The 22083-nt window shown below is 38.7% G+C and overlaps 1 protein-coding gene across 1 annotated transcript in view; it reads left to right on the forward strand.

The window, feature by feature from the left end:
* The window catches only part of necab3 (N-terminal EF-hand calcium binding protein 3), a 57095-nt gene that overhangs the window by 2740 nt on the left and 32272 nt on the right, over positions 1-22083 (forward strand). The window contains exon 2 of the mRNA XM_036152084.1: positions 6814-6838. Coding sequence (XP_036007977.1) covers positions 6814-6838 — 25 coding nt within the window. The remainder of the gene's footprint in view (positions 1-6813; positions 6839-22083) is intronic.

Consider the following 22083-nt stretch of genomic DNA (forward strand, 5'->3'; position numbering starts at 1 on the left):
CGCATTTAAGTTGCAAACTATTTTTCCAAATGTATCTGAAGGAACATGCAAGACCTTTAATATCTTTCTGATTCCAAAGTTCTCTAAACCTTTTGGAGAATTCTCTTGACGTTGTGAAGTTATTCCAGGAATATTGCCATGTTCATTTTTAGTTTCATAAAACTATTTAAACTGTTATTGTGTAAGTTATTTTGCAAGCATTTGACTGTAGAGTCAACAATATCTAAGTATCATTCCTTCAGAGCAAGTCCCAAATTGTCTTAGTACTGATTTAATTGTTCCTTGTTTCTTTTTCAACCTATATTTTCTAGTTTGTAATGCATTAATTTCCACGGGTGTTTTTTTTTTCTTGTGATGCGGAACAATTTATCTTGAGTGGAAACATTTTTGCTTGTGGAGTACCCAAGTATTTAACTGCATCAGCAGGTATATTCTGTTTTGAGAGAGGTATTTTTGCTTTCAAAGCATATTGTGCAGTCTCATGCTGTTGTAGCCATCAAACCCCTCAGTGGGAAACAGTCTCTCACCTGTCTGTGAGATGTGCCAAAGGTATAATTCATTTTATGACGTGAGTATAAGTTTCGAAGCAAATCAGTGGTGATGAATTACTGTGATATGGTTGTTTTTATTGTGTAGGTGGTACATATTGATTTTGGTTACCAGACATAAATGAACCCGAAGTGCTGGAAATAGTGATTTGAGTGAAAAAACAATGTTTTCCCCAGAAAGCATTTTGTTTACGAGGCTGATTGACTGTGCATTCTACAAATATTTATTTTCCAAATTACTGTTTGATTAGAGTATCTGCAGTAGGTCCATGGTGAGTCCTAATTAGAAGTTGATGAGCAATCACTAATGTCAAGGATGCAAGATTACAGCATCTTAGAGATCATGCGTTGTTTCAAAAATGCCATATTCAAAGGCCAGGAACAATAAGCGATGCTGGTGTGCGTAGGCTGGTTAATCATTCTTACTGATTCTCTGCATCAAGAGGTTTGTTTCTGAGGCTTGCTGTCGATTTCCCATCTCCTTTTTTTTCTCACTTGTCCTTCACATCTTTCTCTACCCCCTTCTGATGTTCATCTCTCCCGCTGTGCTGGAAAAAACAGTAAAAGTATAACAGTTCAAACCTTGATTCTTCAAGGTAATTTAGAAGTGTATCAATCACAGGGTCCTCATTACAATCACCTCTTGCTCAGAATTGTTTATTTTTCATGAGGTCTGCACAAAGTCGGCAGACCCCGTGAGAAGCCACTGTTTTAATTCTTACCACCATGGCATCAGCCCAGTAGCGCGCTGGGAAGCAGGTCTGACCTTTTCCTGGGCTCACTGTAAATGATGCATTATCTTCTCCTGATACGGGAGAACCCAAAGACACAACAAACAAGTGTAATGCGACCTGCTCTCGGCTGAATCGAGCAGTAGGGAGGAACACACAAGTAAACAATAAAGTGAAACCATTTATTTACTTTACAGAATTTCCATCTTAAGTACATGTGATACCAAGATCATATACATGTCATAACTGAGGAGCGATCGCATTGTCATGACATTGCACGGTTTAATACATAAGCAACTAACAGAGAAAAGTACAGGCACTATTCGGTCTAGACACATAAGTCAAAAGTAGTGAGATGAATGTTTTGGGAAGAGGCTGAAAATGACCTTGTTTGTCTTATAAGTCAGGCATTGACATACAAAAGGCAGAAGTGCAGACTCTGATTTTGTTGACCTATAGAGAGTGAAAGTGAAGGGCATGTTTGGCAGTTATTAATAACCCACAGGTCAACGCTGACAAGCATGTCAGGCATAACCTCTGCCTAACAATAGAAACAAAAAAACTCAGAGGAAGAGGAGCATAATCAATAGTTGGGAATATATCAAAAGCACTGTGTTCAGTACAGTCAGAATGTATGGGAAGTAACTGCTACTAAATGAATTTGCTTGATGGTGTAGGATAATTTTAAAGTATTTTCTCATGTATTTATGACAGTTCTCCTCTACCCCTTCAGTCCTGACTGACATACCAGCTCAGTTTCCACTTGCTACATGTTACACTTCTTGGACTACATCCTTGGCCGTGTGAAATGGGCAAATTCTAGTAGCCTAGCCAGTCAAACTGACTAAAACAGAGCATAAGTCAGTCTGGTAAGGCTCTATTCCCTCTGGCCCAAAACAGACCGGACCAATCACAGCTCTGGAGGCGGGACTTTAGGATGAGTCACCCTCAGTGCAGAATTACCCATAATGCAGCAGCACTTGGTTTTTACCATATCAGTCAGAATACATACGGAGATTTTTGTTGCTTGGTGCCTTGGGAGATCAAAAAAGCACCTGTTAGTACACCATGTATCCTCTGATTTTTTTTTAGACAAAGGCAGAAAAAAATTGTTTACTGAAGACTTGATGGCGTGACAAGTTTCACAAACTACAAATTGAAAAAACAGAGTGCGTTGCCTGGAGTTTATCTGATTGGTTCTAACATGACGTCGACCCTGTGAGTCCCATCTTTGAAATCAGGCTCTACTAGCTCCTTATCAGACTGATATGCTGTGTATACGGCATAAGTCAGTCTGGCTGGCCAGGCGAAAAATCAAGAGCATCATAGCTTTCTTCATTTCATTTTTGCAAATTTCATCAAATCTACTATTCATTGTTTTCTTTTAAACTGTAGCTATTTTTCAAAATCATGTTTTGCTTTAATGCATTTGCTTTATCTTCTTTTCAGTACTTGTTGCACTAACAGCCTAATTCATGCTGTTATGTCACATCAAGTAATTCTTGCACCCAATTTCTACAACACAGTAAAGCACAGACAGTATCATGTTCACTAAACTGATGATCAGGTAATCTGTGCAGATCCACATAAGGGAGCATAGAGGTTGGATATACCACTAGACTCACTGGGGACCTGGTTGCAGACTGACTGATTGGGAAATTGGATGCACATGAACGGACAAAATCCAGGGCATTCAAGAGAAAAGGAACAGGGGGCCTTTGACTGAAGGAACAATGAGAAAATGGGGGGTTAAAATACAGGCAGCTGCTTTCTGTACAAGGAGGTGGGGGCAAGGAACAGATGACTGAGTCTGACTAAATTTAATGTAGGCAGCAGCAGCCATTGTTCCCAAGGTTTTCCTTCTAGCAGCAAACACATTTTGTATGATCTAGAGTGAGCCATATTGTTGGTCTTCTTGTGAGCCAATAAAGGTCTTTCCCAGAGTTGGTGACTCATATGTTCTGGAGATTGTTCAACTAATTTGTGCTGATATGTGTCTAGCAAGTTTATTATGTTCAGCGTTTAAAACACTTTATTGACCTTCTTTCACTATTGTCTTTAAACCGGAAAGATGGTTGTGTTTGAACGTCCCGGTAGATTGCTGGCTTCTGGAATACTAAAACCTGTCCCAACCTCTGTGCCTCATTCAAATCCTATCAAATGTCAATGATTCTCAATGCCTGTTTGAAGTTCAGCAAGTCATCTTCACCTTGTCTAGAGGCCTAAATGCATTTAGATGCCACCACGTGCTTGACTAATTCAACATTTGAACTAACAACTTAGAACATTCGGAAAATCTGCATAGCATTTGTAATAAATTGTGTCCATCTATGCCACTGCCGTATTTGCTCTTATCCAGATAATTAAATTTTTTTCATGACAGCTGAGTCAGTTAAATTGGGTTACCCCCTTTTATTAAAAATAAAACATCGCCTTCTTTCTACCCTTTATCTACTGGTTTTGCCTGGGCTTTGTCTGAGAGAGCAGAACAAAAATAACATCCTGATATTGCAAATGCCTAAATCACAGTCCTCATTGTTAAGAACAGAATACCAATTCAATTCAATTGAATTTCATTTATGTAGAGCAAATTGATTGATTGATTGATTTATATAGCAATTGGCAACAACCAATTAAAGTAACATTAGCGCTTTACAGTAAACGTTACATCACAAAGAAGTGCAGTAAAAGTTACATCACAAAAGAAATACACAAGAACAACAATAAAATAAGTAAAATGCCATTACACTATATGGTATAAAAAGCCTCCCAAAAAAAGACAAGTCCTAAGCTTAGACTTAAAGATTCTCTGGTCAGAAGTTAAACGAAGATCAAAAGGGAGGTTGTTCAAAAGTTGGCGTGCTGCCACTGAAAAGGCCTGGTCACCCCTCTGCTTTAACCTAGTTCTTGTGACATCTAATAAAAGGTAACTGGATGACTTCAAAGCTCTCCCATCTACAGGAAGACTTAAAAGTTCAGATAAATAGGGTGGGGCTAGTCCATTTAATTATTTAAAAACAAACATTAAGATTTTAAAATCAATGCTAAAATGAACAGGGAGCCATCACAAAGAGAATAGGACTGGGGTAATATGCCCACGTCTAGAGGTGTTGGTTAAAAAGCGGGCAGCTGCATTCTGAACAAGCTGAAGTCCTCTTAGGGAAGACTGATGGACACCAATATAAAGTCCATTACAGTAATCAAGTCTAGAACTTACAAATGTGTGAATGGCTTTCTCTAAGTCAGTGTGATTTACAAAAGATTTAAATTTAGTCAGTGAATGCAGATGATAAAAGCTAGATTTTGAAATGGTCAAAACCGAACATTTCAAAAAGTAGATATTTTTTTGACTCTGTGATGAATTATATTGCATTTTTCGTATTTATTCTCGACAAACAAAACAAGATAATGTGGTTGAGGGGGTAATTATTCCTGGTGGTGCTTGAATAAACTGCACAGACCTTGGTATGCTGTGAATTCCCAGCACAGGTTTTAACTTAAAAGGTAACTGTAGAAGCCAGCAGACAAGACAAGCCCCCCTCCCAAAAAATAAAAATTAAAAAAATAAAACATAAACAATGCTAAAATCCTTGGAGATGGGACAATGCATGATTATTGTTGCCAAATTGAAAAAGCTTTTGCCAATAAATTAAGCTTTTATGCTGGAACAGCAGTCCAGACAAATAGTCTAGTCATGCTGGAACCATTACTCTGCCTAACTATGCATAGAAGCAAAGATCCTGGCCAGCAAAAGAGGGGTTACACTGACAATCAAATAACTTGAAAGAATGTTTAAGTGTATGCAAATATCTTGCCACTCTGCACTCATCCCTAACTCTGTGTAGGAATCCATCCATAAAGTAACCTTGAAAGTAAAAACACTGAGCCATTCAACAAAAGATTTTTGAAGTGCACGTTCTATGTTTTGAAGATGGCTGATCTATTTAAGTAACATCCATTCTACTCTTTGAAAAACCTTTTTTTCTGTTACAAAAAAAAAGCACTCAGCTGAAGCCTTGCAAACGCTTCTGCTAATTATAAGCAATGCACCACTGAGTCTCGCAATGGGAACAGAGTGAAGGGAAACCAAAGCGGCTGGAATACAATTACTCAGACTTGTCCATAGACTATGCAAGACTGTTTTATTCTCAAGGATACATGATGATTAAAAAATACACTAAAAAAAGCACATCATAGGGTTTGGCAATATCATGATATTAGATTGAGAAGGATTCAACAAATTTTAATTTATTAAAGTAAAAATAGGTATACTCTGGAAATTGTTCCTTTGTGAATGAAAAGTGTTTTTCAGTCTGATGCTCAAAGTGAAAGTCCAGTGAAAACCGACTTGTCGGCTGCTAGAGCTCTCTGTTTGCCATTGTAATGTGAGTTACCAAATTAATTTTCACTGTATTTCTATGGAACTGGTAAAAAAGTTTGTACATTCACCATACAATTAGATATTTTGTTCGTAAAATGGATTGACTTTGGAAAATTTAGAATTCAGAGAAATAAATGTGATAAAAGGAAAGGAAAAGTTTTTTTTTTTTTAAAAATCCTTCTCTATGGCACCATTTTGGTATTAATGTTGAATTAAGACAGTAGCATTATGCCACTAAAGTTAGGTTTACAGACAGAGTAGCAGCTACATCAGAAAAATGATTTGGGTAACTTGTAAAACCAATGATGTCGCTGTTGAATTTATTTGTAACACTGGAGGAGACCGTGTGAACCGTCTCATGTTTCCAGAACTGTCATTTGGCCTGTGCACTTCCATAATACAAAACACTCTTTTTAACCATGTGGAGTTTTGTACTGAGAAGAGGCAAGGTTATTTATCTCAGACATAAACTGACAGTAGCCATGTATGGAATGTATGTATCCAATTATTTCTCTGGCAACAAGCCCTCTTTCATGTTAACACGTACAATGCAGTAAGAAAATGAATGCATGCAGAATAGGAATTGTTTTGATCCAAGATACAACAGTATAAATTATAGAATATATTAGTGTACAAATACAGAATTTAAACACAAGAAACATATTAATCAACTGTTAAAGTAATGTAGGGTTTACTGGGAGGTTGAATAGGAGCAGTTTTCAAGACGGAGGCACCAGCAGGATAATAGCAATCTCGCCTTTTTACTGCATTGGGGCCTTGTGCTGCCCCTGCAATGACTGTTTACTCCAAAAGGGACAATTGTTAAACCCTTTTTAGGAGAGATTTTCTTTATTAGCTGCCTTTTAACATGACTCACTCAGACAAACACACACACACACACACACACACACACACACACACACACACGCACACACACACACACACACACACACACACCATAAAAGCTTATATAAATGTTCCTTTTTTAAATTACTCTATTGAATGCATAAACAATATATTCAAATCCAAAATGTTTTGTAAATATCAAACACTGGATTATGTTTTTGCAAACAATTTATAACTGTTTATTGGAAAAATACGTTTTTGAAGCTGAAATAATTGACTTTGTCCTCTCGGCTTTTCCCCCCCCTAGATTTTCCGCAGAGCAGACAAAAATGGTAAGTAAATATATTTAGAGATGATTTAAACTGTCTCGATTGTTTCTGCAGATTTTTGAATTGTGAAAAAGCCTATGAGATCTGTTGAAGATAAACAAGCAATCTGCATTAATGACTCATTGAAGCTGTTTAGTCATCTCATACTGTAATAAGTTGCTAGGCTGCAGACTGAAGCCAATATTGAAGAAATATTCACATAAAATAAATTTCCTTCCAGGAATCTGATGACAGAAAATGCAAATGCAAAGCTTTTTTTCCAGCTATATTTGTTATATACTTAAAAAAAAAAAAATAGCAAGGCTAAATGTGTTGCAGATGGTGAACTTATAGCCTTTGTTGTTGTAATCAGCAATAAGTTTTACTTTGGCCACCTCTGATCAATAAAGCACATTAAGCTGCATTTTTGTAATATTTCAGAATTGTCATGCAATTATCTTTTATAAACCTATGCTACAAACACACAAACTACACTGTATTTGTGATGTCTTACTGCATAAAGAAGAAGGTACATTAAATATTTTTTCGACTTTATACATGATCACCCCTGCAACCCTGCAAAGATAAGCTGGTACAATGAATGGATGGATAGATGGATTGATGGATATAGTTGATAGCAGAAACCATTTCACAGATTATTTGTATCGTCATCACCCTCCACCATCCCAACCCTTTGGCAGAAAGACATTCTTGAATGACAAATATAACTCATTAATTTATTGGATTTCAGAAATGAGAGGACACCATTTTTTAAGTATTCATTTATCTATCTATATGGATGTATCCTTCTTACCTGACTCCGCCAGATAGATTTGCTTCGCATATCCATCTGGAAACCTTCCGTTGAAGTAACTTTGGGAAGGGGCGAAAATACTGGTTAGCTGATTGGCCTATGTTGGTGATAGACAAGCCAAATAAACCAATCAGATTCGTCGTCGCTCTGTTACGAGCGACGACGAAAACACAACCACAAGCCAAGCTACTCTTGCTGATGCAGGTAAAGGCTCGTTAGCTCAGCAAAGAAATACCCTGTAATTCCAATAAAACTTGCTCGATAGCCACGCTAACGCTAGTTTCATCGGCTGAAGCCGCTATGTTCTTTAGACTGAACTGTCGATCTTCTCGTTGCGTCACACCTCAACCCGCCTCAAAGCCAACACTGATTGGACGTTCGTTTGGTAAACGGCTCCAAATTTTCTTTAACGGAGAGTAGCCAGACTGATCTGCGAGTGAAACCTTGAAAGCTCGCGAGATCAGGATGGTCTCACGAGGCTAGTATCCTTCATGGTATAGGTAGTGATTGTAAATGCTCGTAACTCCCTCCCTCCCCACCATCCCTAAGTAAGACAATAGCAAAAAGAAATTATAAACATCTGTCCAGCAAGCCCAAAACTCTGAGCAACCTCCAACTTGTCACCTCTTTAAACAGTTTCTGAAGGTGTCCCTGTCAAAATGTGGCACTATTTAATGTCACATCCCATGCTCATATCAACATAAACATTGCACATAGAAACTTTTACCCAAACTAAGATTTTTTTTTTAAGTAAATCTTTAAGATGGCTCTTTCTGTACAACTTAAAGGTACCATCACATCACTGGATAAACCATTTTATGTAGTTGATATTGCTGCATATGTAAATTACCTAAGGAGTTTCATAAAAAATACGATAATGACAACTTGTTTTTTTGTCAGACCAAATGTCCCTCAGTAAAAGGGTTGGTTCTGTTAATGATATGCAGCTCTACCATATTTGGAAAACCGGTCACACGCCCCACTGGTGGATTCCTGGGGGTCTACCAGGCTGGTTGACATGTTTGTGTTGCAGGATGTCAGACAGGCAAGGCCAAACTGACCAAAGGCTTTAAACTGGCAGTTTCAACACAGTGGTGCCGCCACCTTTGTGTTGGTACAGAAGTGTTTTTTAAAAATCCGTTTGTTCGAAAACTACGACTGGAATTCCCCCACAGGAAACAGTTACCATAAATTAACTTCAGCCATTCTCTCCTCCTTCGGAAGTGAGTGGAACCTTCCTGTATTTTTGATCACCCTCGGACATATCAGCTCCCCTTCTTAGTAACAGCTGTGAAGTTAGTTTGAGGTTGAAGGGATATTCACGCTCTGCGGCTTCTGCAGTGACTGCCTCATGTTTGAGCCAATACAGGGAGTCTGTTCTGGGACTTCTTCCTCTTAAGTGGAGCAGTAATATATGCTGCCGCGACTTACAATCGGTGCTGGGGGGAGGAGGGAAGGGAGGAGGCTGTTAGCTTGATGGTGTGCTCTGATTGGAGATTACAAATTAGGTAGAAAGACAACCTACGAAGAAAGAACCCGTTTTCTGATCTGTTTTTGAGCAAATTAACAAAGCCGATCACCCCTGAGTAAGTCCTTTGTTATTCAGTTTTGACATTTACATGGCTTTATAAGTGCACAACAGACCATATTATACCACCAAAACGTTACAAAAATGAAATTTGTTGTCATGACCCCTTTAAGGGGCGAATAAATTCTGCATATGATTTCAATGCTTTACATCGTAAGTCCTTGATTATAAAAAAATTATTTGAGTTTTTTACATTTGTATTTGACAGTCTAATTGCCTCCGATTTAAGCCTGTTTGCTGTTACTTTTTTACTTCTTTCACTCAGGCTTTTGAATTATTTTGCTTGGAGTTTCATTTACTAAACTGACCAAATCATATTTTTACATGTCATTCTGAATCTAAAAATCACACATGAAATATGTCCTCTTTTAAAACTATTTTTAAAGCATTTTACAGCTAAGAAATCCAACACTTGTCAGATTATAGTCGCTTCTTTCCAAAGTAACTGGTGCAAAAGATTTTAGATTGCATATAAGAACAGAAATATTTTGTCAGATTGACATTTAAATGCACCAATGTATCTCACTTTGATTTGTGGTGCATGATATATCAGATCACACTGCAAATGATCTTTTTAGCCTGCTCAAACGGGTAGACTAACCTTTTGCTGCAATAATACCCATTCTGTTTCCTTTCATTTTGCTTTGCAATATTGGCTCACCCAGAAAGATATTTATTCATCTCTAATAACTGATGAAATAGGGTGCCACAGCAAATCAAGGGGAGGGAGGTGTAGCCGTCATCTCGGGACTTTGTTTTGTTCACACTTCAAAGAGTCTGTAATCATCGTGCCTCTAAACAACAATTGCTTCTTAACAATATTAACAATGCTTAAGAAAGGCATTCTGCATGATGAATTGCTCTAATTCTTCCAACCAAATGTGTTCACTGTTAGATTTTTTATCATATTGAACTCAGCAGAGGGGACTGTCATCCCTAAATTGACAGCAGAAAGGGAAGGGAAGGAGGAACCATTAATGCTAAAAGGAAAGCACAAAAACGTACTGTCCTATATTCAAAGGGCTATATTACCCAGTAATAAATACAACTGGGAATAGGCTAAAAATATAATACAAAAGAAAACAATGACTCTTCTTTTTCTTTGAAACTGTGATACGATTAAGCAATAGTCAGTGACAGGTTTGATCGTCTGTAGCTGTTGGATATGTTTTTAAATACTGAACCTCAAAGGTCGGTTTTATTTCCTTAAGAAACCCTAAACAGAATAAACATTTCATGAGAAACTGTCTCACTTTAGCTGGCCCATAAAAGGTACTTGATATGTTCCAATAGACTTGCAAAATTGTGGCTACAATAGTGTCCCTCTTTAGGTGGTAGAAATGTTTTAACCTTGTAGATATACTTCATGTGTTTATTAGCTCATACATCCTGATTTAAAAATATGTTACTGAGTAAATAGATGGGTTAAAATAATCACACATCAAATTTGACTGCAAAGACAACACCCAAGATAGGTCATTATGTTATTTTTTTATTTTTTTGTCCCCGCATGTCCTTGTTAGCAACACCATTGCATTATCATCTCCCAACATTGATAAAACTCCATCCTTTTTGACACGCAAACATAAATATATTGTATTCTTAACAGGTGAATCTTTGGAAGTTTGTAGATTGGCAGCTGTTGTGAGCATGCAGCTCAGTAAACAGCATCTGACACATCTTTTCCATGCAACGTATTCACTCATTAATGTCATTTATCTATTTTCATATCAGTTATTTACCTTTAGCACTTATATGACTTCTGCAGCAAGTCAGTGGCATGATTTTCCTGTCACTTCCACTCACTCTCAAAGGACGAGAGAATCACAGAAGAGTGGTTGAAGCTCAATTATGGGGACTGTTTCCTGTGGGGGAATACAAGTTGTGGTCTTCGAACAAACGGATAAAAAAAAAAAAAAACGTATGTACCAACACGGAAGGTGGGGACCACAACAGCTCTCCACCACGGTGAAGAGTTGGCAGCTAGCTGCATAACATTTCTGTGTCACAGGTAGGCTAGCAGTGAGTTCTCTGCTGTGGTGAAGAACTGGATCCCAGCTGTATATCCCTGTGTCGTGGCGCAGCGGGGAGCTCGCTATGGTACCGAGTGGTGCTGGCTCCCAGCTGCTTAAGTGCAGCCACGGGCTCCCCGCCATGCCGTGGTTTATGTGGCTATTTATTTCGGCCCCACTGTGTTGAAACTGCCAGTTTAAAGCCTTTGGTCAGTTTGGCCTTGCCTGTCCGACATCCTGCAACACAAACACTGGATGGTGTCACAGCTAACAGAACGCCACACCAGGTATACCTACTATGAAGAGAAAAAGGACAGAGAGAACAAAAAGTTAAAAGTTGAAATAACAACAAACAATACAAATTGTAGGAGAGCTCAGCAGAGTTAGAAAAATAGATCTTGATGTCCTCCAGCAACCTAAGCCTATAGCAGCAAAACTAAAAAGATAGCTCAGGATAACCTAAGCCACTCTAACTATAAGCTTTGTCAAAAATGGAAAGTTTTAAGCCTAGTCTTAAAAGTAGACATGGTGTCTGCCTCACAGACCAAAACTAGGAGTTGGTTCCACAGGAGAAGAGCCGGATAACTAAACAATCCTATTCTACTTTTAGAGACTCTAGGAACCACCAGTAGACCTGCAGTCTGAGAGTGAAGTGCTCTGTTAGGAACATATGGCATAATCAGATCTTTGATATATGATGGAGCTTGAATATTAAGGGCTTTATACGTTAGAAGAAGAATTTTCAATGTTATATGGTAATGACAGATGATCTGCCTCCCCTGGATGTGTCACAGCTAACAGAACACCAGATCATGTGTTCCTATTATGAAGTGAGGCACTCTAACTATAAGCTTTGTCAAAAAGGAAGGTTTTAAGCCTAGTCTTAAAAGTAGACAGGGTGTCTGCCTTATGGACCAAAACTGGGAGTTGGTTCCACAGGAGAGGAGCCTGATAATTAAAATATCTTCCTCCCATTCTACTTTTAGAGACTCTAGGAATCACCAGTAGACCTGCAGCTTGAGAGCTGAGTGCTCTATTAGGAACATCCAGAGCAATCAGATCTCTTTAGTGACACTTTAGTGACCTCCGACTGGTGTAACCAGGTGTCATTACCACCAGCGTGAATAACAATCTTACTTATCCTTAGCCAGCAGTTGCAGGTAGGATCTGATGTCACCGGTTCTGGCCCCTGGCAGGCATCTGACTATGGTCCCTGGAGTCTCTAATTCCAAGTTCTGACCATGGAGCTTCCAATTACCCAAGTCGGCTTCTCAGCGAGTGTATCTCTGAGTGGGGAAAATCTGTTAGAAGCACAGATGGGTTGGTGGTGACCCAGGGGCTGAGATCTGGAGCTATGCTACTTACATATTGTCACCCTGCCATCCTGGTTACACTGCTGCATGGGCACTGCTGGGGGACCGCTACGTGAAGCTAATCTCTGTGGCTCCCGTCTAGCTAAGTGGCCTTGGCTATCTGATAGATTTTCAACAGCGCAGAGCTGGGCCTCCAATTCTGACATCCTCACTTCCAAAGAAACAAAAACACTACATTTATTACACATACCATAATCATTAAAGGAGGCAGAGGAATAACTAAACATGAGACACAGAGAACAGGAGAGAGGGGGAGACTTACACAGATACGGAGAAGCTATCGGAAGTATAAGCGAGGAATCCATAGAAAAGCTAGGCTAGTCTAAACTAGCGACCTCTTACCACACTGAGAAAAGTAAACCTTGTGAAACACGAGGAGTTCCCAAACATGAAGTGCAGCAAAAAATAATGTGTTTTAAACATGTTTATGTGTTATAAACTGAGATATGTCACAGCACAGAGATTTAAGATAAAATCAGCAGTCTGGAACACCAAACGCATCCATCCATCCAGCCATTTTCTGACCTGCTTAATCCCTCATGGGGTCGCAGGGGTTGCTGGTGCCTATCTCCAGCGTTCGAACACAAAACCACAATCCACAATTCAATCTTTCTATTAAATTTTATTTATATAGCACCAATTCATGAAACATGTCATCTCAAGGCAGTTTCCAAAGTCAAGATTCAACCAGATTATACAGATTGGGTCAGATTATACAGATTGGGTTAGATTATACCGCACTGCAGCAACAGAACATAGGAAGCCACGCAATACGCCTTACTATAATCTTAGATGCTTAACAGCACCTTATCTTTCAAATTTGCCCTAAAATCAATCAAGTGGCTAGAAGTAGAGTTCAACAGATTAATATATACAATATATGATGGCTGAACTTTCTTCTCACCTGATATGTTCTATGATCTGGTGAAGAAAAAAATGCTTGTCAGTTTCAAACCACAAGTGTAAAGGAGTGTAGAAAGCTGAGTCTAAACAGAGCACGCAACTGTAAGTGAGGATAAGGAAAGTAAAAAGTAACTTCAGAATTTCTCATAGATGGTCTTGTGAAACATCCCAAGTAGGGCATGGATGCTAAGAATACCAGTAATAGCTTGAGTATGTAGAGATCTATAGAAGCTTACAATAAAGAAACCAGAGCCATCTCTCTTAGTAATGCCGGTTGGTACCAAAGTGTTTGTGAGGAATTTATAAACCACTTAGGAGAGCCTGCATTGGGACTAACCTTTGAAGGGATATCAGCGTGGCCTACTTTCTGTCCTACTTTGCAGGACATCCCCACTTTCTTCTTTGGTTCTTGTTTACTCTAAATCTTTCAAGAAGTTTCTTTAAACTTATCAGACTGTTTTAACTTTAAAGGCAAATAAGCCACACCAGAACTCATCTTAAGAACCAACAGTGTGTTACCTGTTTTTGGCTTGGAGTATTACATACGTGTTCTACATGCTGTTTCCTTTTACAGATGGATTTTGCACAGTTGTGATGAACAGAAAAATGTCAGACATGTTCACAGTCACAGTGGCAGTGACTGTTTTTTTAAAACACTGCAAAGCCAATAAAAATGTTTTAAATCTTAAGTATAAAATGTTTTACTGGGTTTGTTTGCTTAGATATTTTTCAAAGATTCATTGAGTAGTCATCTTAGATGTAACTAACTCAAATCGAGACTGCTCTCTAGAAAGTCTTCTGCCATGAATGTGTGAACAAATCTCACCTTTGGCGAAGAGTGATGATGCCACCAAAGTCATGTTGAGGTCTGTCTCTTAAGTGTTTGGACTTTGTGAGCTCATGTGTCATTGGGTCACACATGAATAATTTATTAATTTTAACACATCAGCTGGCATTTGAAATGTGATTCTGTTCCCTACCTGGAACAGCTAAAACACAATTTAATATAATCAAAGTAAAGAACATTTTATTGAAACAAGTTTAGGGCTGATTTTTTTTACTTTTATACAAGAAATACAGAATTTTCAGTAAGGAGATGTGACACCTTAAGTTCAAACTTTATTTAATTTACACAGCGTTAACATTTCTAAATTAGTGACAAGAGACCCATATCAGCAACATTGCTAAGTTTTGGTCTTAAGTTTCCTTAAATGCTTAAATTCCACCTTTAAAGTAAACTAACTTTAACTTCTGACTTCACAGTACAACTCTCATGCCAAATGTTGCAATGGTCATTATGACCACCACTTTTATTTTCAGACATGTCTTAATGTATGTCTTTATTTCTGTGTGCATTTATACACTTTAATCTGCTTATTCATGCAGCTGTTGCAGAAATAGCACCTTCTTTACTGAATGTCTTTCTGCTCAGGTCCATCTTAGATGAGCACTTTGAGAATATTTTTGAATACAGGTTTAGGTTTCGAAACAGACAAAACAATCTCACCACCAAGTAGATAAAAAAGCCAGAGTCCCCTGACATACCTCATAACTTAGCCTAAAAATTCCTGTCAAGGATGTTTAGGAGTTTTAGCTTAATTGTGACTCAGATAGTTGCTAAGAGCGACCCTGAGTAAGGAGATGACAGTAGCTACATTTACATGGACAAAAGTAATCGGATTGAACAGCCGATCAAAATAAAAATGCATCATGTAAACAAGCCTATCGGAATATGATGGTTGGATTAAGCTCAATTGTAATCAAATTGTATTCTGAATGAGACAGGTGTTTATGGCGATTGATAATCCAATCAACATGCATGTAAACTCTTGTCAGGCTCAAGTTATTCTGAATGTGGCAAACTGACTGACTGAGTGCACATGTGCGACTGACCTAACCGTTACGTATTTCTGAAATGGAGAGTGCCGGACATACGTCAGGAAACAAAACTGTCAGAGCTCCAGTTACAACCTTTCTATTGTTCTGTCCTAACGTTTCAATAGTAATGCGGTACCGCGCGCGAGCTATTTTTAGAAACACAACGTCACAATGACGTCACATCACGTGGTACGCAGTGGGGCAAACTCCTGAAACCCGCCGCTGCTTTGCTTTAAAAGAGACATGCGTTAGCCTAGGTTTTACTCGGTAAACGACTGCTTTTTCCAAATCTAAGACTATGGTTTTTAAACATTGTTGCTATGGAACGGGCAACAGCGACTCGAGTTACGCTGATCGGCCGCATATGAAGGATGTTTTCTTCAAGACTGCCAAAGAGAAATGTGTACGCTTGGAACACCGGGGCGGTCGGCCTACACAACAGTTCAACCCGGAAAAAGTTACCAAATTCAAGTACATATGTAGCAAGCATTTTGTCGGAGGAAAGGGCACAACCGAAGAACATCCTGACCCAATTCCAGCGACATCAAGTCAAGGTAAGAGTATTTTGGTGGCCGACATGTTAATAAAGTAGCGCCTGCTACCATGATAGCATATAGGCTATCATGGTAGCAGGCGCTAACATGATACCCTGCTACCAGGATAGCTTACTCAAAAACATTTCAAATGAGACAAACATTAAACATATACCCATTCCTGGACGGTGATTGCAAACAACAAAAAAAAAAAAAACGGCCGACGCTGCCATGACCGCCGCGCAGGAAAAAAAAACAAAGCTTACCGTTCATCATCTCGGCCAGTTTTCCAGTCTTTTTAAGCCATCGAACCTCAAGCCATCGTTTGAGCTGAAGGTTGGTGTGTGCTTCGACAGTTCGGCCCGTAATCCGTGCGCCTGGGACATCGTCTTGGGAAAGTTTAACGGCTGTAAAGTCGGTCAGATCGCTGGTTCTGTTGCGCTTGTAATAGCTGGGTTATCCGTGCTTTCTCTCCTGTATGCCCTACCTAAGCGGCAAAAGGGGCGTTGCTCTTGAGACGGTGACGTCACGTGCGCGGTACCGCATTAGAACATTGTGCAAGTTCAGGTTCTCTTTAAGTCCTCCTGTAGCCAGTTAAACATAACAGCAGTGATCATTTTCCTCTGCTTTTCCTCTTATGGTTAGCACCTACATCCTCCTGATTGTATGGCAAGCATTATGCGCCAAGGCAATGGGATGAGTCTACAAGCTTTTAACTGTGGAGAGGTTGGCAGAGGGCAGGATGCGGTTAGGAGTCCCGGTACACGCCGCACGCTAGAAAGAAGTCCTGATAAACTGAGGGGTAAAATTTAGAAGTGCCAGTACTGCGTAATGGTGCATACCGGCCCACTTAAAGCACTGAACTCTCCTTTAAATCACATATTGAAAATGTTGTAAATAAGTTGAGGATAAAACCAGGGTTTTTCTTTTGAAATAGATCTCGCTTTTCTTTCTGTGCACGGAGTCATCTTGTTTTAATGACCTTCCTGCCTCTGTTAGACTACTGTGATGTTGTGTATATGAATCTAGCTGCCACATCTACTGCATATGTTGGATGCTGTCTATTATGGAGCATCAAGGTTCCTAATAATGTATATAACTCTTACTCACCACTGTAATTTATATTCTCAGGTGAACTGGCCATCATTATCAATCCATAGACTCATGCATTTGTACATTTTCCTCTATAAAGCTGTCCTTGGACAGCCTTGTAGAGGAAAACTATCAACTTTGATTCCTCTAGGTAGGAAAACTTAAAAAAAGATAAATATTCTTATGCAATTCACATATTTTGTTAGCTTATTTAAATTGAGTCGAATGTTTTAAATAATTTTATTGTTTCTGTGTTTTTATTTTTATATTTTTCTTGCTGTTATGTTTTATCAAACGGGTGTGTGACGCAGTCTTTGAAAAACTGTGATTGGTTGAAACAAGAAAGAAACAAACAACAAAAATAAAACAATGTGCTCCTAGTAATCAAGAGAGATACATTAACTGATTAAACTGGATTAAAAAAAAAGATGTGTGTCATGATGATAAAACCTAGCTAAATTAAATGATTGCTACACAGCATCAGAATGTTTGAATGAACACTGTTTACATCCTCGTCATTATTTTGATTTGTTTGTGTTTACTCGCCAAACTGTTCATTTTTCTGTTTCATCTATTTGATATTTATGTGCACTGACCTGTTAGCATTTTACTGTGACTGCCTGCTTGTATAAAGCAGATTTGAAACTACCAATATAAAAACAGAGAAAAAAAGGTTAAGAAAACCTACTGGACAGAGGAACAGCACCTCTGTCTGTACAGCTCAGGGAGGAGAATAGAGGAGTGTTGAAATGAAAATTCATCCAAGGATCTCAATGCGAAGACGTGGACTTTGAAGCGCATTGTAGCACGAAGATCAAGGCGTATTTTTCTTTGCTTTTACGCGTCAGCCTCAAAAGTGAGAAGTGCTACAAACAGCAATCAAGAGCTCGAGAGGAAATGGCATTTTACAAGCAAACTTCTAGAGGACTATTTAGGTGAAACAAATTAATTTCCCCCTATGGAGATGATAAAGTTTATCTGATCTACATATTAGCGGTTGTATGATTGTTAAAAAGGTTTATGTGCTCTTTTTCTCCACTGTTTAGGTGGTGGATCAATAGAACAGCTGTCTGTGTTTCTGCTATCTTCCCTGCTTAAGACACTCTTAGGCTTGTTAAAAATCCTCACTACTCCTAACTTTTATTCACTTTAGGAGCTTTCTTAAGGCCTAAGATGTTTGGTGAATAGCTTTTAACTTAAGCTGCAGTTCCACCAACCCTACTACACCAACTTAGCATCTCCAGACCTTCTGCGTCACATTAACGCACTGTCTACTGTGTACATAGCTATAGATTCTGTATATATATATATATATCTATTTTGTCTGCACCATCAACACCAAGTCGAATTCCTTGTAAGCGCAAACCTACTTGGCAATAAACTTGATTCTGATTCTCAGGTTTGGCTCGCCCAAGTATGCTCTTCCTTACTCGGTTTATCTTTGCGCCGTTTGTTTTTGACCAGCCTAGAAATGCCTGGAAGAGGGAAGCGTTTACTGGGGGTGGCTTTGGCCCCCATCACCCCTGCCCTGTTTGAGAGAAAGAGTGGAGATGAGCTCCAAGGTTTGCCTCACAGCATTGAAATGTACAGCTTTATGAGATTTTTTTGCGTCAGCCAAAGAGTGATGAGCGCAAAATATTTTTAACAGCACTGAAATTATTTTTATAGGTTGGATTTCACGCTCACTCCCCCACTGCGGGCTGCTGTGTCAGCGAGGAAAGCTTACTTGCGTTCCCTGAATACGAGTTGCTTTCAGTGGGCACCTCTGCGCTGCTCTCTGTGGCTATACTCAGGCAGAAGAGGCTAAAAAAAAGGCTGAAAGGTTGCATGAGGTGGCTGGATGGACACTTCAGAGACGAAATTTAACAGTGTGTAAAATGAGTGAAAACCTTAATAAATCCACAGATTTTCTTTTTTTCCTTCAGCCGTGGTTCATGGTTTGTAAATAGTGAAATTGTATTTCGGTTAATTGACTTAATATCAATGCTGTCGCTCTTCAGTTTTTCTAGACTTCCTTTGAGAAAAACCTTCTCGCTTCTCTTTGTCTCAGCCAATCACTGAAAAGCAGTGTGGTCACTCAAAACTCCTCTCGAGTTGGCTCCGCCCGCTTGCAAAAACTTGTAAGCGGGCAGAGAAAAGTGGTGCACGGGCAAACTGTGTAGGTGGAAATGGAGCTTTACTGAGGTAAAAATCATAGAAAAATGTTGGAATTTGAGAAATTCTAAGATTTGTCCTTCTTAGGATTTTTTGTAAATAAAGGACCTATTGTTTAGCATATGAATTGAAACAGAACCCCAGTACAAAATGGAATAATGCCTTGTTGCCCTCATCAACTTCAGAGACAATTACCAAGAGTGTTTGTCTTTTGAGATGTTTTGTTGTATCTTATATAGTCTTAATCAGATCATACAATCAATGTTTTATTGACTTAAAAACAAATAAACTCTAATTCTGAGGAAGTTAAACATCAAGACCATTACTTTAGATCATTTTTCTCCCTGGAAGCATTCTCTTTTGACTTATGATGGCATATACACTAGAACTAAGGCTGCCTGTGTTCATCATTTGTCCATCAACTAGAGGACTGTCACTTTTGAGAATCATGCTGTCTGTCTAGCTTGGAGCTCCAAATATAGGAATCTTTCCAGAAATGACACGAGGAGAGACATGTGGAGAGATCTTTGGTTTCAGATTCTGTAAGCCGCAGTGCAGATGGTGTAAAGATAAAAGTAAACAGCACAAACTGTGCATAAACGGTGGCAAAAGAACAACGCTAGACATGGAAGTTAGAAAGTAAGCGCGAAAGTATATGTCCAGTGCTAAACCTTTATCTAAGGAGGGTCTTTGGAAATTATATAAAGATCTTATTTTCTTCCTCACTACATTTTATCTCTATCTGTATCTGCTTTTGCTAAGAACACCAAAGATACCTTCATCAATTATTCAATTAAAGTAACAATTTTTTTGACATTTCAAAAAAATAAGTTATATCCTTAAAATCCATCAGAATTTGTATAGAGTTATTCAAATGTGTAAGTCTATTGTTTTTTTAATCATCTGGTCAAATGTGGCAACATTTTTACTTTGACGAGTACCTTCCACATAGTGATCAGTGTGACAAAAAGGGAGAAAAAGGCTCCAAATAAACAGATGGTCTTTAACCTCACACTTCAGTTTTCACCTCTGCTTAGTCAGCTAACAGGAACTCACTGTCATCCTATCATGTCCTTGCCTGGAGAGGGACCATTAAGCCTGCCATTTTGTCAGTTTCAAATCAAAAGCTGAAGGCAGATGTACAGTAAAGGTCTCCACAACTTTATTCCTGATCTTCCTGGTGTGTCCCCTGGTCCTCATGAGGCAGGACGACCAAGGAACATGTGAAGAGAAAAATGTAAAGGTTTGAGTTCTTCAGTTCAGTTTTATTTATATAGCGCCAACTCACAACACATGTCATCTCAAGGCACTTTACCAAGTCAAATTCAATCAAATCATACATATTTGTCAAAAGGTTTCCTATCTGTGGAAACCCAGCAAATTGCATTGAGTCTTGACAAGCAGCATTCACTCCACCTGAGAGAGCGTAGTGCCACAGTGGACAGTTGTCTACATTGTTGATGGCTTTGCAGCAATCCCTCATACAGAGCAAGCATGAAGTGACAGTGGAGAGGAAAGCTCCCCTTTAACAGGAGGGAAAAACCTCCAGCAGAACCAGGTTCAACGTGAACAGCCATCTGCCTCAACCCACTGGGGCTTAGAGAAGACAGAGCAGAGACACAAAAAGCACAGAAGCACACGTTGATCCAGGAATCCTTTCTATGTTATATAGTAATGGCAGATGATCTACCATGGTGTAACAGCTAACGAAATGCATTTTATGGACTTCCTGATAATAAAGAATAACAATAGTCCTGACTTGAAGTAACAAATGCACTGTTTTTCAGTGTCACTCCTGGACAAAATATTTCTAATTTTGCCAATATTCTGGAGGTGAAAAAAAAATTGGAAACTTTTTTTAATATGGGATTTAAATGACATGTTTTCGTAAAAAATAACCCCTGAGTTTTTTACTTTATTACCAGAGCCCAATTTAATGGCCTCTGGGTGTTCTGGATTGAGTGATTGATGAAGCAGTTTATTTTTAAGTGCTCTGGATCAAAGATCTGCCATGTCAGAATTTAAAAGCAGGAAATTTAAAGTTATCCAGGTTGTCATCAAGAGATGCCTGTAGTCGAAGTAATGCATGTAAGAATGTTTTGCAAGGCATTTTAGAGTAACTTGATCCTGTATATAAAAAAATATATAAAATGTCTCCTATTACTCAGGGTTCCTCCCAACAAATCGGGTAATCCTGGCAGTCGTTGTCGTGTTAGGTTATGGGACAAATAAACAAATGATGCTTAGCCTAACGGTGGGGCGAGTAAAGTCTGCGACCTGCCAGGCTTATAATATGCCAGGCAACCCTGATTACTGAATTGTATTTAAAACATGATCAGCCGTTTTCATTTTCTCTTCTTTCCACTTTATGTCAAAATACATTTCTGTTAAGCATTGTCAAGTTTATTTTTGGTCTATTTTATCCCAGATCTTGACATAATTTCATCAGTCACAATGACTAAGAAGGCTCCCAACTCCCGGTGCCATAATTCTTATTATACCAGCAGTGTTATTGCTGAGTGTTATTGCTGAGAGCTGCAGACTCAATCTGTTCATCTCTACTATTTCACTAGGATTGAAAAAATCTTAGTCTTTCACCAGTATAAACTTGACCACCATGTGTTATTTGTACTAGCAGGGAGATTAATAGTTTGCTCATGAAGGAGTTCTTCACAAATGACAATATAGCCATTCATCTTCTGCTATTGATTTTTTTGGTGCATCGTCTGGCAAAACAAGCTGTGCTGAAAATTAACTAGTCTGGGCAAGAATTCATTATGGAGAAACAGGGACTTTTTATATGTTATGTAAACAATATTAATTGTATCTGTTATAACATCAACTTATTGTTGCCTTACACAGTAAGGTATTACTACTACAACAACAATAATAATAATAATAATAATAATAATAATAATAATA

This window comes from Fundulus heteroclitus, chromosome 20, assembly GCF_011125445.2.
Source record: "Fundulus heteroclitus isolate FHET01 chromosome 20, MU-UCD_Fhet_4.1, whole genome shotgun sequence".
NCBI classification, from domain to species: domain Eukaryota; kingdom Metazoa; phylum Chordata; class Actinopteri; order Cyprinodontiformes; family Fundulidae; genus Fundulus; species Fundulus heteroclitus.